The sequence below is a fragment of the Apus apus genome, chromosome 1 (assembly GCF_020740795.1).
Source record: "Apus apus isolate bApuApu2 chromosome 1, bApuApu2.pri.cur, whole genome shotgun sequence".
Taxonomy (NCBI): Eukaryota; Metazoa; Chordata; class Aves; order Apodiformes; family Apodidae; genus Apus; species Apus apus.
The window spans coordinates 136416637-136438637 of record NC_067282.1 but is presented as its reverse complement, the minus strand read 5'-3'; the positions used below and the strand labels follow the sequence as shown (position 1 = coordinate 136438637).

Genomic DNA, 22001 nt, shown 5'->3' with positions numbered 1-22001 from the left:
GTTTCCCTGCTCGTGGCAGGGGGGTTGGAACTTGATGATCTTTAAGTTCCCTTCCAACCTTAATGATTCTATGATTCTAAAAACATATATAGCAGAAACAGAAGAAATTCAAAGAGAAGCAAACGCAGTGCAAATTTTAATCTTAAATAGGCTGCCTTGTATATGAGGAAAAAGCTGAGACTGTTCAGAGAAAAGATAAATAAAAACCCCTAAAGTCTATGAAATAAAAGGAAGGTTGGTTACTTGTTTTTACTTTTTCAATTATTACAAGAACAAGAAGTCTTTCAGTCAAATGCAAACTAATGCAAAATAGGAAACAGTGTTTTATGGAGCTTTTAATTCACTTTTGCTCCAGATTCCCAGAGTGTTCCAGTATCAGGGAAATAAGATACTCGTATGATTATTTCTGCATTATGTGTCCAAATACAAGGTTTTGGAACTAGTAATGAAAAAAGTTTCTCTCACTCTGACCTTGCAGACCACACCTCTAAGAGGTGAGGTTCTGTAATACATGTCCATCCAACTTGGCCTGTGTAGTCGTGAGGTCCAACCAGGGGTGCTTGGGCACCAGTCAGCTGTGGTACTCAGGGATGTTGTGATGTCATGGTGCATCTTGGTTGGTACTTCAAGTTAGGTACTGTGCTTGCTGGTTTCTTATTCATGCATTGATTTTTTTTCCCATCTTACAAAATTTGATTTATTTTATATTTAAAGCCACTTAACACTTTGGCCACGGTTGTATTAAATAATGTACATGCCAGAGTTAGAGCAACCAGTAGGAGAGGAGGGACAGGAATAAACTTCCCTCTCTTGTCTGGGGGAACGGTTGTCTGGTCTGAGCCCACCTTGCTTTGAAACATCTAGGACATATATAATGGAGAACTGTCTCGTTTTGAAGCAAGCTGTAGTTTTTGTGTTTCTTGTGGCAGATTTTTCAAACTAGCATAAGCAAATCTGCTTTTATTAAATGACGTGCATCTTTTTCATGCAATTAAACACAAATCCTTGGTAACATCATGGTGTCATGGTGTACGCCTAGCCAACAACAAAGTGCGTGACCGCTCACTCACCACCTCCCCCCCACTGTGGGATGGGGAGAACAAAAACCAACTAGAAACTTGTGGGTTGAGACAGAGAGGGTTCACTCACCAGTTATGGTCACAAGCAAAACAGACTCAGCTTGGGAAAAAATAAGAATTTAATTTATCCCTAATCAGATGTTCACTGGACATGGACAAAAACAAGGAATCGTGCTTAAATACTTTACCCCACTCCTCCCTTCTTCCCAGGCCCAAATTACTTTGCTCCAGATTTCTTCACCTCCTTCTCTCCAGCTGCACATGGGTACAGGGGATGGGGTTCAGAGACATGTTGTTTTCTGCCACTCCTTCCTCCTCACGGAGAAGGATTCATTACAGTCCTTCCTTGCTTCCCCATGGAGTCTCTCCCATGGGAGAGTCCTTCATGAACCCTTCTGATATGAGTCCACCCCACGAGGTGCAGTCCCTCAGGAGCAAGCTGCTCCAGTGTGGGCTTCCCACAGAGTCACAGGCTGCCTTGGGAATAGTCATCTCTTCTGGTGCAGGGTCCTCCACAGCTGCAGATCCACATTTGTCCCACTGTGCACCTTCACAGGATGCTCTACCATCCTCCTCCATGGGTTGCAGGGGGACAGCCTGTTGTCTCACCATGGGTGAACTTCTGCTTGGGCACCTACTCCACCTTCTTTCTCACCAGCCTGCTCTGGCACTCTTCTCACCTCTGCTCTTCTCCTCCTTCTCTGCTCTCAGGTCTTATATCAGTTCTTTCATATGTTAATCACAGAGGCCCATCCATTGTCTCTCAATGTCTTGGCCTTGACCACAGGAGCTGAGAGAGCTTTTCAGCTCACTGCTATGCCAAAGGCCTGTCCTGATTGCATACAGCAGGGTTTAACTTTGACTATGGTACTGGGCTCCCTGTGAGAAATATATAGCAAGTTGGGGGGGGGGGGAGGAAGAAAAGGACAGCTAAAAGGAAAGAAAAGGTAGATGCCCCTCCCTTTTATTTTCCACTCCATTTGCACTTCTTGAGACACCTGCTGCTATTCTATTGCTAGCTCAGAATTCATTAGAAAACAAGTTTCACCTGTGACATTCTCATATGTGAAATCTTTGCCCAGATTTTGAACCACATTGCTCTCAAGAAAGGGCAGTAGCCACATGCAACTACCAGGAGAGGCGGTTGACAGGATTGATTGTGTGGGGTCAGATGCTGAAAAGGTATATACAGATGTCATTGTGTTTCTTGGAAAGCGTGTCAGAAGAGTATCTCTGATATCTGATGTGGTGACATTCACTGTTTCTCCATTTTGACATTTTTTCTGCATATGCCTTAGGCTGTTAACATGCAGAAATTATCTAATTTATTTCATTGTATTTATTGGACAGGGGTCAGCCACTTTGTAAATTATGGACTGCATTCTCAGTGAATCAAAATATTTAGGTTGCTTGTGAGGTTCAGTCCTTGGCACTGTGTCACTAATTGCTTTTACACAACTCTGAAATAATGACAAAAGGAAAATGCATCAACAAAGGAAGAGAAATTAAACTTTGTAAAACAAAACAAAAGACACATCAGAAATAGAAAGTGTTATTTAAGGGGAAAAGCGAGTGACCAAATGTGCAGTCTGGATTCAGTACAACGTTACATGGCAAGAGAAGAGACACTCAGCTTTGAATCTTCTCCAGGCAGAGGAAAATTTATGACATAAATTTTCTTTGATAAACATTCCTGAGAAACTTCTTTGTGTTTTAATCTTAGTGACTGTCTCAATCCCGTGGTCTCTCTCTTTTTTTTCTTTTTTCTTTTTTTTATTTGTGTGTGTTGGTTTTGGACTTTTTTTCTTGGCTGTGGTTTTTCATATCTCCTTTCTGACTTTCTTACATTCTGAATATACCTCAGTGGCGACTCTTGAAGATCTGTCTTGCTCACAAGCTAATTGGTAGTAGAAGGTAGTTAACCCTGTACCTGGATTGCATTAGGGCCTTTGAAAAGTGTCCCCAGATACTCTGTTTTTCCCATGCTTATGCTTCAGAATACTTCAGCAGTCTTTTCTCAGCTTTTCCCAAGTATTCCTAGGGGCCTTTAGTATGCTACCCCAGCAATGGTTCCAGCCTCTAGCTGTCCCAGGTAATGAGAGATGAGAAGCAAGAGTTAAGCCTCCATTGAAATACCAGTAACAACAAGCCATTGGTCTGTTTTATACCATACTTACGTATTTATTTCTCTATAATAGTGGCTGAATTTGAGTCTGTGTATTGGAAGTAGGAGTTCAGCTTTTTCTTTGACAGAACCAAAGGGCATTAGTTTTGCTTTTACACAAAGGTGGAAAATCACTCATAAAACTGGATGAGAGCACCATTAAGATAAACAAATGGGTATGGTATGCTTTTCTAACTTTATAAATGAAACATAACTCTACATACTCATTGATTGCTGTTTCAGTGTGCAAGGTGTAAGTAGCAGAAATGTTTTATGACTCCTCCCCTTACAGAGATGTGTTTAACATCATCAGAATTGTTTTACAGTTTGATCTTCCCAGTATAACAAGTTAAATATCAGTAGGCTACACTGAATAAACACTAATTTGTATTAATCTTATCACAGACCATACAGGGGGCTTGTGTGCTGTACAGTAGAAAGGGAATGTATGTACAAATGTATTCTGAATTTACAAACTGCATATTTAATTATCTGTATTTTTAAAAATACTTACTAGAGAGCAGTTACTTGAGCTCTTATGATTATATGGAGTGAAAAGGAATAAAACAGATAAGCGATTTACACAATGTAAGAATATTACCTTTTTGTGGTCTATGTCTAATTACCAGTGCAGTCTATAAACGGGTTTAGGTAGAGGATATTTCTTACAAAAGACCTAATTCTTCACTGCACTTCCAGTAAGAAGTAACTAGGAAAGGGTAATATTATTTGGAAGTATTTTATATTCTTAGTTGTCCTCTAAACCAATGGAGTATACAAAATGCAGAACAATGGTGAATTGAGCTCTCTGTGCTTGTATCTCGCCAACAGCAAAGGAGCTCAAGCTGGTTAGCTGAAGGTGGCCACTAGCCCTATGCTAATAGTGCAATAAATGATGGTAATGGCACTTAAAGACAATTGCTTCTAGTGAAGAGAAGCAGACAGTAGCTTTACTTGTGGGTGTGGAGAATTTTCATTGCAAACACCAGAGGAAACTGCATGACTACAAGAGGAAGGCTGGAAGGCCTTCACAGAACACTTAGGACTAGGTGATGTGGATTATTCCAGAGCACCCGTGCACTTTTAATTGCATGATGCTTGTTGTAGATCAGACAGTCAGTGGAAGCAACTCTGTTTTAAACCCGGTGTCCTTAGTGTACAAATTATTTAGAGCAGCCTATAGTGGAAAAAACAGATTAGAAATAGAGAGACAAAATATGATTACTGTAACCTCGTTCAGTGGATGAGTTAAAAAAAGAGACAGAATTGTTGTTGAGGAAATGATGAGAATGCAGTGATAAAACCTGCAAACATTATATTGAAAGCCACACAGGAAAAGCCCACTGGGTCAAGCAGAAATATCTCCATTTCAGTGCACTTGGAACCACTCTCAACAATTATAATCGACTTTTACAAATAGATCAAAGATGAGTTATTAGGATACTTAGGCTCAGAAGCTTATGTTTAGCTCTAAAACTTAGGTTGCCTGTTCAAAAGAGACTCGATTTCTACCAACGACTCCTCTGCACACGCACCGTGGGAAAAGGGAGTAGTTTCCGTTTGATGGGAGTTGGTTATCTGAATGAAATGAGTTAGGGTCATTGTTGGGTATATTGTGGCAGGCATTTACATGTTCCTAAGAGTCACTGGAAATGACACCGAGGAGGAACATTCCTGCTGGCATTGTCATCCGAGAGGCTGAAGACTGGATGGGCACTGAGAGTAAACAGGCCTGTCACTCAGAAAGTGATCAGCCTGGTCAGATTGAAGGCAGAGGATGCAGGAAACTGCAGGAAAGGTGAAGCTGTGAGCTTCGGTCAGGATGGTACGTTCTGTGCAAAATACCTACACTGAAAAAAGAAAACAGAAGAAAAAAAAACAAATTAGAGCAACAGGTTCCTATGTTAGAGGCATTTTATGTTTAGAACCTTAACAAGAAACTGTAAATTGGAAATCCAGTCAGCTTCTTAAATCTTTTCAAGCACAGTTCCTATCCATGCATATGCTCTCTATTTTTGTGACTTTTTTTAACTGTCCTGTTTTTATTTAATTTTGTTTCAAGCTGCTTCTGTGCAGACCAAGGCTACTAAGAAAGGCAGTAGAGGGACCCTGTAGGTAGCTGACAGTATTGAGCAATAATAAAACAAGCTGAACTCAAAATAATGGAACTGGGGGGTGTGAGGTGGCAACACAAAATCAGGAATGTGTTGTCTTTCTACTTTTTCTTGTTTTCACAATTAGATGCTACTTTTTGCTAAAACATAAATTAATTTAATTTTAGATGTGTTTATGTATACTATTTTTATTTCTAAAAAAATAATCTGTATTATCGTTTACATCTGTATTAATTTTGATATTCCTTTACCCTGGCTGACGCAGAATGGACAGGATCAAAGAACGCCAACCTCCTTTTAAAAAATGATTAGGAACTTTATTGTAGTATTTAGTGACCCTGAGGGAAGTTTGAATTAAAATTTTAGATAAAGGTTCCGATTTCTTCTTAAGGGTAGTGTCAGTTCTCTTTTACAGGGAGGCTTGCAGATGGTAAGCCCCTGCTGAAATTGCAAATAAATAGCTGATAAACGAGGGCTTCCCACTTGCAAATGGGATGATTTTACTTTTCCTTGAAGAAATTCAGTAAATTAAAAAACTGTAAATAGCACAGAAATTTCAGTCCTCCAGATCGCCTTCTCCTCAGATTTTGCTGTACTATATTCAGCACTCAGTTTTGCCAACACTGAACATGCCTGATGTGGCATTTACATTCTTTAAAAAAAGCATAGATTAGTTATATTTCTAAGAGTTAACTTCTCCTCTTGACACATGTACTTAATTCCCATTAATGGAAATGGCAGCTAGGCATGCACACTGAAAGGAAAAATCTGTTCCTAAGCATATGATCCAAACTGCATTGTAGCTAAACATTTCCATACTCTGAAGTAAGCACTCATTATTTGCGAGATATTCTTCATAGTAAATGCATCAGTCCCACTCTATTCTGCCTCCACTCTCTCATAACCTGTTCCAAAACACCCTTTCTTAGAAATCTTACAGATTTGTTCTTAATGCTGCAGTTGTTTTGGATGCATGCCTAAAAAAGAAAATCCATTTAGGACCTTCAGAGTTTTGCATTTTTTCTGTGAGAATTTTCCAGTAAATCATTCTGTGAAACATCTTACATTTCCTTGGATTTTTTAGGTCTCTATTATTAAAACCTACAGTGGAAACAACAAACCCCAAAAAGCTGTTGTTTTTTTTTTTCTTTTTCCCAGCCCTTCCTTTACTTACTGTACTGCAGGATCTGCCAAAGGCACTGGGCTAAAGTGCTATCATTTGATGATTTAAAAAAAATGAATTAATGTTTCATTTAAGGTTTTCCTTCTGCCAATATGCTTGTATAAAGACCTGTGGGCTCTATTTGTGTAATATTCCAGAGTTATGGTATGTCTAGCTTGAGCTGGGTGGATGATTGATTTTTTTGGTTTACCTCTTGAACTGGAAAACCGCAATAGCAACAAGTTAGTTAAACACAAAAATTCAGATAGGAGTTTATGATTTTTTTTCCCTTGCCTAAATGAAAATCAGAGCTTTTTTTGTTAAGTTTGACCCAAATTATCTTGTTTTACCTGGGCTGGTTCGTTTTGGGTACCCCTTAAAGAAAGCAAAGGAAGGGAAATGCAGATTCACTGCTGGGGGAGGAATGGGGGAGGTTTCATTTTTCTCAGCAGTTGAAGATATTTGAACTCATATCCTGAATTGTCAGTTTGATAAGAGAATTGAGAGAACTGAACATGGATCTCTCAGGTTGCAAGTGGGTTTTGTAACTACAATCTGCTAGGAAAAAAAAAAAGGGGTGTTAGGGATGGCTATTAGTTGTAATCTGTGTTAAAAGGTGGACAGTTGTGTGTTAGATACATTTTCTTCTTTCTCGATTAGTGTTTATTTACCCCAGTTCCTCAGTTCTTCCCCCTTCTGATATGACAGCAGCCTTTGTGATATGTCCTAGCAATTTCTAAAAAGCAAGCCTTAAAGTTAATACGAAATGATTTGTAGAAAGGTTTCAGAGATTCCCTCAAACCATTTGTTCAGCTTGCTTTTTTGTCCTCTTACTGTTCCAGTTGAACTTACTATGATAACATTATTTTCTTGATAAGTCTATACAATAGACCGTTAATAATCCAATAATAACAACACAATGATACAGTAATACAATATAATATTAATACAATGGTAGCAGCAATTTTTTTTCTGCTTTTCAGACCCAACTCTAATCCCTGCCCGTCCTCAGCTGGGAGAGGGAGCTCAGTAGTTGCAGAAAACATAAGATAAAGGAAACTAGGAAGCAGGTTAGGTACCTGAGCACAAAATGTAATCAGGTAAATGTAAACCAGGGTAAGGGAAAAGAAGTATTCATGTCAGATTCATTCAGGGGAATGATCTCTACTTCCTTCCTTTCTTCCATTTCCTCTCCCCTTCTCTACTCTCCCTCTTGCTCAGTTATGGTTGTTTTCTCCCCTGCACATTTATTTGCTTTTTCCTCCCTTTTATTGTGGTGCTTTGTACTTCTTCCTAGTGAAGCCACTGCCCTGTTCCATAATTCCTAATGTTGGTAGTTATTGCTTGGGTTTATAATAATACTAGCTGAGAGCCAGGAACCCAAGGAGCCTGATTGTGCTATACCAGCTTCGAGGAGTATGTGATTATTGCCCTGAAGAAGCTCAAATGGGAAATTATATAGGCAGGGGTAAATACATGTGAACAGATGACAGAAGGATGATGTAGAAGAAGGGCAGTTGTGGAGTGGAGCTTAGTTGAAAAAAAGATAGGAGGTTTGAGAGCTGAGTGGAGCTAATGTGCAGTCAAAATATGATAGTCCTGCCAAAACTGTTGAATTATTTTTTTTTTTGAAAAAGGTCTTCTTAATCTTCCTCCAGCTGGGGCTTCTGAGTAGCATCTCTCCGCATACTTTGCCCAAGGCCAAATGCAACAGCATAGGGGAAGGAAACCAAAAAGTGGCAGAGAAGGAACAGTGTTTATGGAGAGGCCATGGTGCATCGAGGGAAAACGAAAGACTAAGAAAAGGGGCCTGACAAATGTGAATATAGCAATGAAGGTACCAAATAGTAGATGCAAGAGTGATGCCTTTGTGGGGAAAAAAAGCTAAAATATACCATGTGTTTTAGCAGCATAGGGGCTATTATCGAGTGTAAGGCACATAGGATCTTTGTTTTTCATCCTTTTGCTGGAGTTGGCTAACTCTGTCAACTTGGGCAAGCTACTAAGCCTGTCTGCATCTCAGTTTCCTTATTTGAGGCCAAATTCTCCTACTAAGAAGCCTCCTACTCCACACAGAGATTTGCTGATTTCAATTGAGCCCCTGCGGAGCAAGATACTTTTCAATACAAATAAAGTTTTGGAATAGGCCCTAATTATATTTATTACCTGCAGAGGAGTAATGTGAGACTTAACATGGTTTGAGACCCTCAGATGAAAGAGAAAGTATTTGGAATTGTTCCTTTTAATCATCTGCTGCCTTTTCAATGTCTGCTTCATAGCTGTCCTAAAAGGGCTAGCTACTAAATAACAAATGAAAAATCCTTGCACATGTTAACTAGGTTTGTCAGGCTCCTATGAATGGACCTCTGTGGAAAATATTATTTCCTAGGGGCTACTGAAGGAAGGCAGTTTACCCTGCCCCACAGTGAGGAGCCATTAGATCTACCTCATGCCAGAAGTTGACAGATTGTACACGACTGCACTCGGAGCGCCGCGGTGGTGTAAGGCAGGCTTGGAGGCGGCCTTCGCAGATCCGCTTTTGTGAGCGGCGGCAAAGGCGCCTTCGCGAACTTCGCTGTGGCGTTTTGTTTCGTCAGTGGTCTCATGCTCTGTGGGGATGATGTGCACAAGCTACAAGTGGGTTTGCTACTTGTGATTTAAATCAGCATCCCAGGCTTCTAGCTGCTGATGCCTTTATGCCCACACTGGACTGGATGAGCCCGATCTTTTATAACGTACACATTGAGAGGGAAAGGAGTGAGTTCAACAGTGTAGATGTCAGATATTAATAAAAATAATAAGCTTTTCTATTTGGAATTTTTTTAAGCCAGTGGGCATGAAAATGTGGAACATTTTATGGCCGTTCTGTGTGCATATGTAGATAGATTTCAAAAAGTAAACTTGCTTTCTCCATGTCACTGGGAGGCAGGGATAAGAGGGGAAGAGAGGGGGCAGTGGACCTAATCAAACTGTTGTGGGGTCAAAACCTCGTGGTTTTTAAAGGCCCTTAATGTTGTCCAGCTGCAAATTAAAGGGGGGGGGGGGGGGGGGAAGCGAAAGGAATTAGGGCTGGGGAACTGGAAAGAATAGAGTATAGATATGTGGTTGTGTGTGGGTGTGTGTGCATGTGTGTGCTAAAGAACAGGGAGACCAGTTTGGGTTTCTTCTTTCTCTTCCCCCGCCCCCCCCCCCCCCCTCTCCCCGCTTCTTAGTGCGAGCTCAGTGCCAGGCTGGACACGGGCCGTGCAGACTATTGAGGCATTGTGCGCTCTGCTTCCAGAGTAGCCCCCGGCTAATCCCCGGGGCTTGGACGGGAATTTCTTCGCGGCGTTGCCCGGCCGCTTCCCCCCACTCCCCGCCGGGGCGGACTCGGGCGCTGCAGCCTTCCCCGCCGGAACGGCGCAGCGGGGCGTCCCCGGGATGCGCGGTGCGGGGTGCGGGGCTGGCCCCGCAGCGACAGCTGCTGCCGCCGCCTTCGTCCCCGCGTGTGAAAGGTCCATTACCTGATGGCCTTCCTCGCCTGCCACACTTTTATGTGGATCATTGGAAGTGCCGCGGAGGCTGCGCTCCGCCGGCCAGCCGAGGGGCTCGGCAGCCGCGCTCCGTCCACCTTGTTATCAGGGGCTGTCTGGTCAGGAGAAAATAGGGGGATCCCCAAAGGAGGGTGTCCTATAGCTCGTCCAGGGGAGGAAGGGAGGTGGGAGGTAAATAAAGCAAGAAAAGCTCTCGCAGACGAACGGGAAGTTTATTTTTGTTGTTGTTTGTACCGTGCGTGCGCGCGTGTGTGTGTGCGCGCCCGCTGTTTTGGCATGTGGCTACCTTTTCCCTTGCACACAACACGGCTGTTTGATGGAGTTTGGAGCTGAGGAAACTTTGGGTTTGTTGCCAGGACGGTTCGCAGCACTTTGTGGAAAGCAAGAGCTAACAGTGAGACCGACAGAGTGAGTGACAAGTTGTTTACAGGTTTCCTTGAAGGGGCCTCTGCTATATTTCAATCTGTCAAAGTTGCTTTTCTTCCCTCAGAACAATGCCTGATTGTTGTGCGGGGTAGTTTTTTTTTTGTGGTTGTTGTTTTTTTTTTTTTTCCCCTCCCCAAGGAGAGAAAGAGGGAGAGAGAAGGCGAGAGGGGGGAGAGAAAAGAATGAAAATTCTTCGGAACACAAATGCCTTTGGTAACATTTTTCTGTGTCTAATCTTTTCTCCCCTATTTCAACTCCTAGAGAGTTGATAACTGTTTCAATTTAATCAGTCTGCTCTTGTTTTATCTTCTTTCTCCACTGATCTTCCTCAGCGCAGGGGATTTGCTCCTGGTTTGCCGGTTTAGGTGGATTGTCGGGCGCTTTTTTTTTTTTTTCCCTTACTCCCTCCTATTTACACCTCCCTCCCCCCTTCCCCCCCCCCGCCTCGGTTTGTAGGACATTGAACGAGTTGACTTTTCCCGTGTGGCGGCGGCGGGCGGACAGACGAGCAGGGCAGGGCAGGGCCGGGCGGCGGGCGGAGGTTGCCCAGCGCCGGGGCCGCCGCGCCGCGGTGGGGGGAGCTGTGCGCGCAGCCTGCTGCGAGGCGCTGCCCCTTTAAGAGACTGGTCAAGGAGTCCTAGCTCAGAGCGAGCCGGGAGGGAGGGAGGGAGGGGAGGGGAGGGAAGGGAGAGAGAGAGAGAGAGAGAGAGAGAGGGAGAGAGAGAGAGAGAGAGAAAATCAATCGGTTTAGAAGGTTTGGACTCACTTGACAGGTTCAGTTGGAGGCGACCATAGGTGGCTGCTGTGACAAAGGGAAATTGTGCTTTTCCAGCATGCTAACTGACCCTGATTTACCTCAGGAGTTTGAAAGGTGAGTCGAGTTGTTGGGGCGGGGGGGGGGGGTCGCTGCCTTTTGCGGTGGGGGGGGGCGGAGGAGGGAGGAGTGGGGGAGGCGTGTGTCTTTTTATCTTTTTTTGTTGTTGTTGTTGTTTGTTGTTGTTCTGTTTCGTGGCTTGTTTGATGTTGCATTATTTTTTTTTTAAATGATTTTTTTTTATTATTATTTATGCATACGAGCGCGCGTGTTGGCGCGCGTGTGCGCGGATGGGCTGCCCGCGCTGCGGGCTCGCACAGGCAGACGGGGCCGGGCGCGCAACTCCGGCGCTGGGCGGCAGGCCGGCGAGATGCTGCCCCCGCCCCAGCCGCTGTCCCCGTCCCCCTCCCCGGCCTTACCTTGGCCATTCAAACGGCGTGTCAGGGTAGCCGGGCGTGGGGTGGGGGCGGGGGAGCCCCCAGCCCCACCGAGCCCCTCGCCCGGCCGCCCCGGCGCTGCGCAGCTTTGTTCCGCTGCCTCCGAGGCCGACCTGCCTTGCCCTGCCCTGCCCTGCCCTGCCCAGCCCACCCTCCCCTGCCCGAACCGGCCCGCCGAGGCACGGGGAGCGAGGTGCCCTCCTCGGCAGCACTTCCCCGCCCCTGCCCGGGGACTCCCCGGGCGACAGAGGATGCCCCGGCGGCCGGCGAGGCGGGGGGTTCAACTTCCAACCTCAGCCTCCCGTCAAACTTGGGAAAGGCTCTCCGCTGAGCACATGACCTTTTGTTGATCTAGTAGAAGCGATTATTTTTAGGCAAGTTAACATCCCGGCCCTCCGTCAGGAGAACATCCTTCTGCCTGAGGAGGGGAAAAAAAAAAAAAGAAAAAAAAAAAAGAAAAAGGGAAAAAAGGAAAAAGTGAAACTCCTGCCTCCAAGTTTTGGCCGTCACCTCTCTCGCCGAGTGTCAAGAGTGGGGCTTGGGAATGACGTAGATGCGCCTGTCTCCCCCTGCCCGAAGCAGGAGCCTTCCCTGCCTGGAATTAAGTTTTTGCTGTCACTGGCGACGGCTTGTGACCGCCAAGAGTTTAGTCCTTATTTCGTATGATCTGGCGCTCCTGAGAGGTTTTGAAGCATTTTCTCAGGCGCTTGTACACATGTCCATTGATGATCTGGCATCCCTTCCCTCCGGCTGAATTTTAAAAGGTTATTAATAGTCCCTCGCACGGCGGCTTCAGTAAACAATCGCAACTTTCATTTCTAAGCGGTGCATAAAAGAATGCCAGGATGCGCCTTACTTAGGTTTTTCTCATCTTCGTGAAAGCTACCTCCTGTATAAACATTTGGTTGTATCTGACTATGCAATACAAGCTAGGTGCTAGACCAGCTGGTTAAAAATATGCTAAGTCAAGCTGTTCATCGTTCAAACCTACTGAATTTGATAGTAAAGGCATAGAGAAGAAGGCAAGAGAAAAACATTTTAAGTGGGCTGAGGAACACGCGTGCAGAGAAAGGACAGGGAAGAACACTTGAGTTAAAAGATTGGAGAAAAATAAAATTGGGAAATGCAGGAAAGAACTACTTTAACGCTTTCTGTCCTCGTTCTGCAGCTAGAGTGCTTCCTTACTAGAAAGTCGAATTGGCATGGTTGCACTGCTCCAAGGTTGTCTTTAATGCAATTAGTTTTTCATACTTACTTGGAATACTTTTTGTTTTTCTTTGGGTTGTTATCATGACAACACTAGGACAAAATTGGTTCTGTTCACATGCATTGTATTAACTTAGTTAACTACCTGAGGAAACTGTCACTGTTTCTGGTGTCGAATCTGATCTAGCATCACAATAATGCATTTGTCCCGTTCATACAATTAACGGATTGAAGTATTTCATCTTCTTTGCCAAGATTATACGTATAAATTTATAAGCAAGCAATTTCAATTATTCTTTGAACTTTGTGATGCACAGAACACTTGGAAACTCTGTCAAGCAGAATGAAGTCCTTTCGTGTTCCTGCTGGGGAACTTTAAAATTTGCAGTCTCTCTGCATTATAAATATATATTTATGTAATTTTTATATGTAAACAAATAATTTTGGACAAAAGATCTTGCTTAGAAATAGAATGAGCTTCTCTACTCTTCCTCCTCTCCCTCCTGTCCCCCGGCATACGTTTTATTTTCAGAGATCCCAGCATTAATCATTCTAGTGAAATAATCAATAGGCTGCTCTCCTTTTGCTATGTAGATAATCGCAAGCAGTAGAAATGGGAAGCCATAAAAACAAATCTCAGGACATGTAATATATGTTTTTTTAACTATTTTCCCTCTGCAGCTGAAATTGGTAATAGAAACCAACATCTTTGTTAATCATTACCATTTGTTTACATTGTGTGTGTTTGACTATAGTTACACACATACACAGAGCAGATACTGTCCATGTAATGTGTGTGTGTGTTTATCAGGAAACAGACACGAGGAGACACTTTCTCTTGCAGAGATGCACAGACCCTCAGACACATGCTCACAGAGTTCATGGGTGTACATATGCACGATGTGCAGATGCCTGGCTTTTAGGCATTTATGGCAGATTATTTTCTCAGTTCCTTAGTAAACGCAGTTCTTGGAACACATTTCCACAGTTGCTGGGGTCTGGTGTGTTGTATCTGCACGACCGACTTCAGATTTGTTATTGCTATCCATCTTCCACTATCCCCTTTTAAACTTGAACAGCAAATTACAAAGAGGTAAAGATTTATCAAGCAAAGGTGTTTGCATTTCAGATCTCGGAGCGTCTGTATATGTCTCAGGAGGTTATTCTTCTCTCTCTGTCATCTTCCCTGCAATGTTTCCGTGTATTTGGGTAAATTGCAAACAGTTCAGAAACTTTCAGTCACCCCAACTGAAGGGATCTGAATCAAGGGGACTTCTCTTGTGTGTCTGTGGCCATTAGCACGGGGCATTTACGATACACACTCAGAATGAAAATGATCCTCGGTGTCAGACGAATAAACATTCATTAATTCATTCAGCATCACTAGTAAATTGCAGTAGGTTTTGTGAATTAGCATGTATAATTAATTACCACACCAAAAATGTGAAGGTTTTTGTCCTTTCCTGAGAAGTTACTTGCACGTCTTTATTTCTGTTTGTGGCAGTTCAGCTGTGTGATTGAGAGGAGCATCCGAATGCATGCTCTGAGAGGGATGATGTTTGCAGAAATGTTGTAGAAAGAAATTATAACTGAAATCTGCTCCGATTGTTACCCAGGGAAAGGATAACTTCAGAGATATACTTTGTGGTGTACCTGTAGCACTCTGAATAGGCTTTAAAGGTCTCAAAAAGAGTAACTCTTTTGTTGTTCAGATTTTCTTTTTTTTTAGAAAAACGAGTCGTTATGCTTAAATATAACAAGTATGGCCACAATAGAAAGTTTACTTCATTGAATAAAAAGGTAGAGATAATGCAACCAGAATCATCATGAACAGCTGTGAAATTTATAGAATGATAAAATCTCAGAAATACCCAGCATAAAGTTTTAATGTCTTAATAAAATCTGATAAATGAAAAATATATGAAGTGACTGCTTAACAATGTCCCTAGTGTATGGAATGTTCTTAAACCCAAATTAATTACTGCATATTTACATTTTTCTGTAGACTGTGAGAGAAGCTGCACTAAGCATCCAGACAGAGTAACATCCTTTTTCTTTTTGTTTCTCTTTTTCATTCTTTTTAAATTGTATGTATGAATTTATTTATTTATTTATTTTTAAATTTTATTTTTAACATGCCAGTTCAAGGTAAAGAGGTATGCAGCATTTGTAGAAGAAGGAGGGGTGGGTTAGTGCTTCCATAAGAAAAAAGGAGGAGTAGAAAAGACAAAAGGCATGGTTGGAAGCGTGGGGATGGGGACAGCAGAACAGATTTAACATTTACAGTCACCAGTTCTGTTCAACTCAGAATGTTCTCTGTGCTAGTGACTAGCTTGTAGAAAGGAAGGGCTTAGGGATGTAAAGCAAGTCTCTGCTGGGAGGAAAAAAATATACTTAGCTGCTTCACTGCTGCACTGCACGAGTCATTTCAGACTCCCACAGAATTTATTTTGGGGTTGTACCAACACTGTCAAATGGAGAAATCATTTTCCTAAAAGGAAACTTTGCGTATTCCTAAGTGCTTTTCTTAGCTAAAGTTACCCTAAAAGCTTTCTTCTGCTGCTGTGTTTGCTGCGAATTTTGGAGAAAGGATAATACCATTCTATTAACCGGCTTGCTCAGAATGACGTTCTGCTCTCCTAAAATCTACCTGTAGAAGTAAGAGTGATTATTCCTTCATTTAAAATAAAATGATGAGATTTATTTAATATCAGGCTGAACAGCTTTCACCTTCCAGTGAGATATTTTGAGAAAGGGACTTCATTGCTTATGTTTGTAGGTCTAGGGGTCTGGGTTCTGAAGATTAAATACAGGGCCAGTTTAAAGTTTCAGATAGTGGTTTTTCACAGTGACAAAAATTAACATGATTTTATTTTACTGAGATAAGGCTGAAGGAAGTAATGCATTTACAGACTACTCATTAATGTCCTATGTGTGCTAATTTCATATGTTGTGCGTATGCTTAGTGAGGAAGAAGTTGACTGTTACAGATTAGGGATTTAATGAACATCTCCATAATTTACCAGTTGCTGAAATTGTGAACTAGACTTGGAAGGCAAAAGCCCAAATGAGAGAGCTGATGAGTGACACACCAGCCTGCACAATTCAACTGTTGTATTCATTGCATTTGAATCAAATTGGGAGTTTGGCATTACTAATTCTGGGTGGCTGCCTCATCATATGCATTCAACGAGTTAATTAAAACACACACAAACACATACACACACTCTCCCACTAAGCATCTTGCGATGTTTATATGCATAGTATGTTTGATTGGTACCTTTAGATAGGAGAGGAATTGTTTCTCTTTCCTTGTTGTCCAGAGATCTTAAATCTATAACTAGTTTACAAAATATTTACTACTTTGCAGGGAGCAGGGAGCTTTTAATGAGCATTTATGGCTTTATCATTTAGGAGGCATATAGTATCTGATTGAGTTACTTAACTGGGAAGCATACGTGTCTGTGTAATGTGATACATCTGTAACTGTATAAAATACACTTTTACAATATTTATACAGCAAAAAGAGTATCTCTTCCCAGGTTAGATTTATGGTTTCTTAGCATGCTTCTCATACTATACTTGTAAAAAATCCGTTAATATTGAGTGGGGTATCTGCATGTTTGTGTGTCACATACCTCTGCCTTCACAACTCTTTGCAGAATTCAGTTTGACATCCTCTTGGTTTTATTTTTTGTTGTTGTTTTGTTTGTTTGTATTTTTTTTTTTTGTTTTCTTTTTAATTTGTTGCTCAGGCCTTGTTATAGCATAAGTAACTCGTAAGTGGACGGGGCAAAACATGTTGTAATATTGTACCTATACACACTGGATGTATTCAATGTCTGTGAAATCTGCCACTGTAGTCAAGAGAAAAGAAGCACTCACAACAAGGAAGCAATAGCTGTAGTACGTCTCTGCTGATAGCAAGGGGTTTGTTTAACATACACCATCCCTAGAAGCAAAGCGCATTTTCTTTCTAAAGTGTATGTGGATTTTTATCTAACTCAGAAAATGGGCGAAGTCTTCCTGGACTTCCTATGAAAGGTAAAATTATGTTGTGTTTGAGTACATTAGAAACTGTGCTGCAAATTAAGCAAATCCTTGTCACATCATTGCATTACCTAAACCCAAACTTACTTCTCCAACTTCTGAAACGGGTTGCGTTTTTCTCTTGAGCCGTCGGCTTTGGGCAGCGGGCGAGGGCGAGCGATGGCGTGTGCTGCCCCTGACGGGGATTGACGGTGTTTCTACCTTCCACATCTCCTCTGGGAGACCCCCTGGCAAAACCCTGCCGCTCTCGGCGGCCATAAAGTTTTCACCCATGCCTTTGCTGAGGGTTACGATGCTAGCCTGTGGTCTGCCACGTGTCCCACCTCACCCACACCCTACTGAGGGGCTGACTCGGTCCAAGTGGCTTGTGCCTCGCCGGAGGCTGGGCTCAGCCTGTGGCCAGCAGCCACCACAGGGGCAGTGGGGAGCCCTGCAGAGCCCTGCACGCCACAACCTCCGCTTGGGAGACACCACTTGTCGCCTCCGTGCCGAGCCCAGCCTTCGCCAGCCTGAGGAGCCAGGAGTCTCTAGAAGTTGTTCCTGAGCCCACATGTCCTTGTGACAGCGTGAAGTTCTGTGTGCAGTAGTTGTTGGAAGAGAGCACCTTGAGACAGGATTTTGGAAGGATTTTGGTGAGTGCTGCTTGTGGAGGCCGTGGTACTTGAAAAGAATGTAAGGAGTGAATGGAAACTGTGAGATGTGCAGTGGTCATTCAGAGAAGCCGTCTACCTTTTTTTAGGTTGTAATTTCTTTATTTTTTAAACAGAAAAAGAAAGAAGGAAAAGAGAGACATGGGCTGCTAGAATAATCAGATGTTAATACGAAGTTCATGAGTGTTAGAGGTGCTGCCCATGGTATTAGGGTGGGAGGGGTTGTTTTGAAATAAATTTGAAAACATTTTCCTACCTCTCATTTTGGATCTGGCATGGCATTTCTCTTCAAGTTGCCCTTTTGTCACCTTGTTTAAGAAAAAAAAATTTCAACATGACGATATTATTTTTGACTTGTAGAACTCTGAGAGTTGAAGCGAAAATGAGAAAAAGCTTGGGGCTCTTTCTGAAAGTTTGAAATGGCTTTGACCTTGTTTCCCTTTAAAGTATCGTGGAATTAATCAGGTAACATTTCTCAACTCTGAAATTGTAATTATATTTGCTATTTTTAAAATGTATCTTTGGCATTCCAAATTTCCTTTTTATACTTTTTTTTTTGTTTTTTTTGAAAGAGCAAGTACAGAAATTCCTGTCGGCAACTGCTCTTTGAGATCTGTAATAATTTAATTTTATTTTCTTTTACCGTGTACTTGTGCTTTTGTGTTTTCTCAGGTTCATATAGACTGTCTTGATTGTGTTTTGGTTTTTTTTCCTAGGTTGTGGGTGTCTGCATGCTGCTTGATCTAAATATATTATAAAACATTACCTTGGTGCTAATTTTTCTGTGTGGTTGTATTATAGTCTTATTACTATGTATCTGTTTCTGTTTTACTAATCTTAATGTAATTCTGTTACTTTGGGGGGGCAAAAAAATAAGCAGAGGGAGTAGGAATTTCATTTTCTTGTTTGAGTAATCTGAATTATTTTTAGGGGTGAGGAACTGTGTGTGTAGGTATGTGTTATTTGTGCCTAGTTAAGACCATTGTCTACATCTAATGTTCTTCATGAGCCTTTGTAGCTCAGAGAAAAAAGGCCTAGGGATGCAGTTTATGTAAAGAGAACCCCATGCAGTTTACCATCCTTTTGGTTTCTTTGGTGCTAAGCTTGAAATTTTTGTGATTTTTTTTTTTTTTTTAAAAGACTGTAGGAGTGAAAAAATGCCCCATGTTTCATTCATTCATCTCACAGGTTTGTCATAGGCAAAGATAATGTATCTGACAGTGAGCTGGAGTTACTTGCCATTGACAACTCGGTAGATAGCATAAGGCCAAGAGTAGGGAAAATGTTACTGGTTCCGAACAATTTTTATTTATTCCTTTTTTTACCATGCATTGTGTGAAAAGATTTCACTATTCTTTTGGCCCATTTTAATAGCCTAAAAAAAGTCTCAAAGAGTGTGTGTGCCCATACCTGCAGATGCGTTCATGTTTGTTCTTTGTAGTTTGGTACGTCTGTTTACTGGGTTGCATTTAGTTGTGTTATCTGCAGTTTGTTGGGAATCTGTACTTTAGTAGTGCAATGTGACTATAGTTCATCACAGTCTGAAAGAAAAAAGCGCACATGTGCATACAGTTTGTGTAATGTTGAGATATTACTTGTTTCAAGAGAGAAAATGTTTATTGAAGGGCATGAAGTGTGCCATGTCCTCTCACCTTTTGTGGTCACCTACCTGAGTTAGGGTTGAGGCTGTTCAGTGGAGCTTTGTGCTGGGAGGGAGCGTGGGCTCTCTGTAGTGCTGCCCAGCCTGTATTTGACCATAGAGAAGTATTCTGCTTTCAGAGAAATTCCCTTGGAGGCCTCATTACATTCACTTTGTAAAACAAGACTGCGCACATTTTCTCTGAAGGTTTACTCAAGTTTCTGTTAGTAGGTTTTCTCCCTGAATTTCATTGCTGTGGCCTGACTGGGGCAGAGGCTTTTTTGGATAGAAATGAGATGTGTGGGAAGGTGATGGTTGGTAAGGGTGGAGGGAAGGATGTTCTTACCCGTTTGGCATGTCTGTTAACAAACTGGGTCGTTTTGTTGTGTTGTATTTACATTACTTGTTCCTGTGCTGGTGTGAAATGTGAATCACCAAAACATGATGATTATTTAAAAAAAATATAACAGGCTAAATGAAACAAAACTGAAATAGAACTGAAAGCCTAAATGAAAGCAAATGAAAACAGAACATGCAGCATTATTCTTCTGGTACAGTTTTCTTCTGCAGTTGCTGAGTAAAGCCAAATAAGTTTTTTTTTCTATGTCTTTTAAAAATATCTAGGGTTTTGGGGGACATAGAAAACACAGCTCACTTCTCAGGTTCAGCCTTTGGTTTGTGTTTTTCTCATGGGTTTTGGAGATTTAAGTAGATATTTATGGACAGTGTGTTGTAAAGAAGGCTATGGATTCTCATCTTTGAAACCGTATGAACATTGTGTTGATTCTGGTTCTGCAACCAAGACTGAAATTTGCTAGGATTTCTCAGCGAAGGGCTCTCATCCTTTGCTTATGTTTTGTGAGTTCTGCTCACTTTTGCTGTTCTTGCCCAAACTCTAACACTAAATGTGTGACTCAGGAAAACGTATTAAGTTATGGTGTTTCCATGAAATACCATGCAAAGTATGGGAAAAATACTGTACCACTCTCAAGTATTTCATGCATCTCTTTTGAAGATAATCTGCATGTGTATTAGTGTCATTGATTTAGTGTTTTTTTTGTAGAGTGTAAGCATCCTGAATCAGGACCCCATTATACTTGTCACTGTACAAACACAAAAAAGAAGGTTTCTTTCCATTCCACAGAGCAGCCTTTGTGCTTAGAGCTTAGAGAAATATCAATGTGTCTTTGTATGGGGAAAATTCAGAAATGGAGAGTAGGTAAGGGATCCCTAGCATGGTTCATGAATGAGATTTCAGTCCTGAAGCCATGCTTTATAAATTGAGCAATGTATGTGCATGTGTATTCTCGCTCTGTGTCTTTTCTACATATATGTGTATGTAGAAGTTGCTTTACTGTTAGAAGTACTGATAATATTAATAATAGATTCATACTTCCTATAAAGTCTTTTGATTAGGAATTCAGAGCATTTGGAAAGCATTAATATACAAATCATGAATATTTCTGTGCTCTTTAGATTGAGAAGCAAGATTAGCCTCAACCTATAGATGAGAAAACTGAGAGACAGTATCACAAATTCATTTGCATGAGTGAGTATAAAAAAGTAGAGATACTGACTACTAGTCCTGTTTTTTAACCTCAGCACCCTCTTTTTCCTTCTTAAGATCCAAAGAACTGCAAATTAGAGACTTCTGTCTGTCCAATTATAATTTCTAAAGGTCTCATTCTAGCAAGATGGAATATAATATTCTAATTACTTAAATATGCAAAGTAGGGACTTTGGAGTATAATTAATAATATAAAGTACAGAAATATTTACAGCCCCAGCGACATCAGTTAAGGCTGGGGAGTGGGGGATATCGTCTGGAGCCCCTCCGATTAATTACCTTAGTGTGCTTCTAAACTAGCTCCCTACCTGGAGGCAAGTTCAGAGGACTGGAGTTAGCAGCACCTGCGGTGTTTAAGCAGCAAATTGAGAGACGGTGTGTGCTACTAATGGTCAGGTAACGCTTCCGTCCTGGAGAACAATTAACATCTTCAGCCATATGTACAAGAGCTGTCGTATGTTTTATAACGTGAGGACCAGGCACTAGGGAATCTAGGAAAAAATTCTTCACATGGAGAGTATTAATGTGAGGAACAGACTCTACTGAAAGCAGCAATGTAGGCAGCCACAGTGAGCAAACCAATGAGCTTGAAAGCAAAGACTACGTTGCAGAACACAAAATACGTTGTGATTCTTACTTGCATATTTGACATCTGTTTTTAAAAACATGTCAGAGATCCAAAATTAAGGAAATTATACAGGCTTATTATAAAAGGGAGGAGTTGCTTTCCTATTTATGTTAAAAGTTCTTCTGATCTGTTTTGTTTTGTTGTTCTTGTTTCCAGCTGTATGCTCAGTAAGAGTAGAGCTGAATCACTGGGGTCTCCCGGTGGATTTAGATCTGGTCTCTATATTTCATCTCTTACTCCACTCAGGGAGTCTTGGTTGGATTTGATCTCTGTAGTCTATGAATATTATGACTGAGCTATTAAGATATTTTCTTTGATAAGCTCTTTGAGAGGGACACTACTTTCAAGATAATGGATTACGATCAGTCACGTTCCATAGTATTTCAGTAGTAGTTATTCAGCAGTGTGTTCACAAAGACCTATTTTGTGATCAGGCTAGTCAAGGCAGCATTTTAAAAAGTATCCATTCATTCTGTTTGGACTCAGTGGCACTGAAGTTCAGTGTCAGGTCCTAAAAACGTAGGCCTAATTA

The 22001-nt window shown here is 41.7% G+C and overlaps 1 protein-coding gene across 7 annotated transcripts in view; it reads left to right on the top strand.

The window, feature by feature from the left end:
• Positions 1–22001, top strand: part of SOX5 (SRY-box transcription factor 5) — a 631122-nt gene that overhangs the window by 326949 nt on the left and 282172 nt on the right. For 4 of the 7 annotated variants that reach the window (XM_051632738.1, XM_051632728.1, XM_051632689.1 and 1 more), the window contains exon 1: positions 11202–11349. The exons of the other annotated variants lie outside the window; for them this stretch is intronic. In XM_051632738.1, coding sequence (XP_051488698.1) covers positions 11312–11349 — 38 coding nt within the window. In that variant the 5' untranslated portion in view covers positions 11202–11311. Of the gene's footprint in view, positions 1–11201; positions 11350–22001 lie in introns of those variants that run through there. 7 annotated transcript variants of the gene reach the window in all.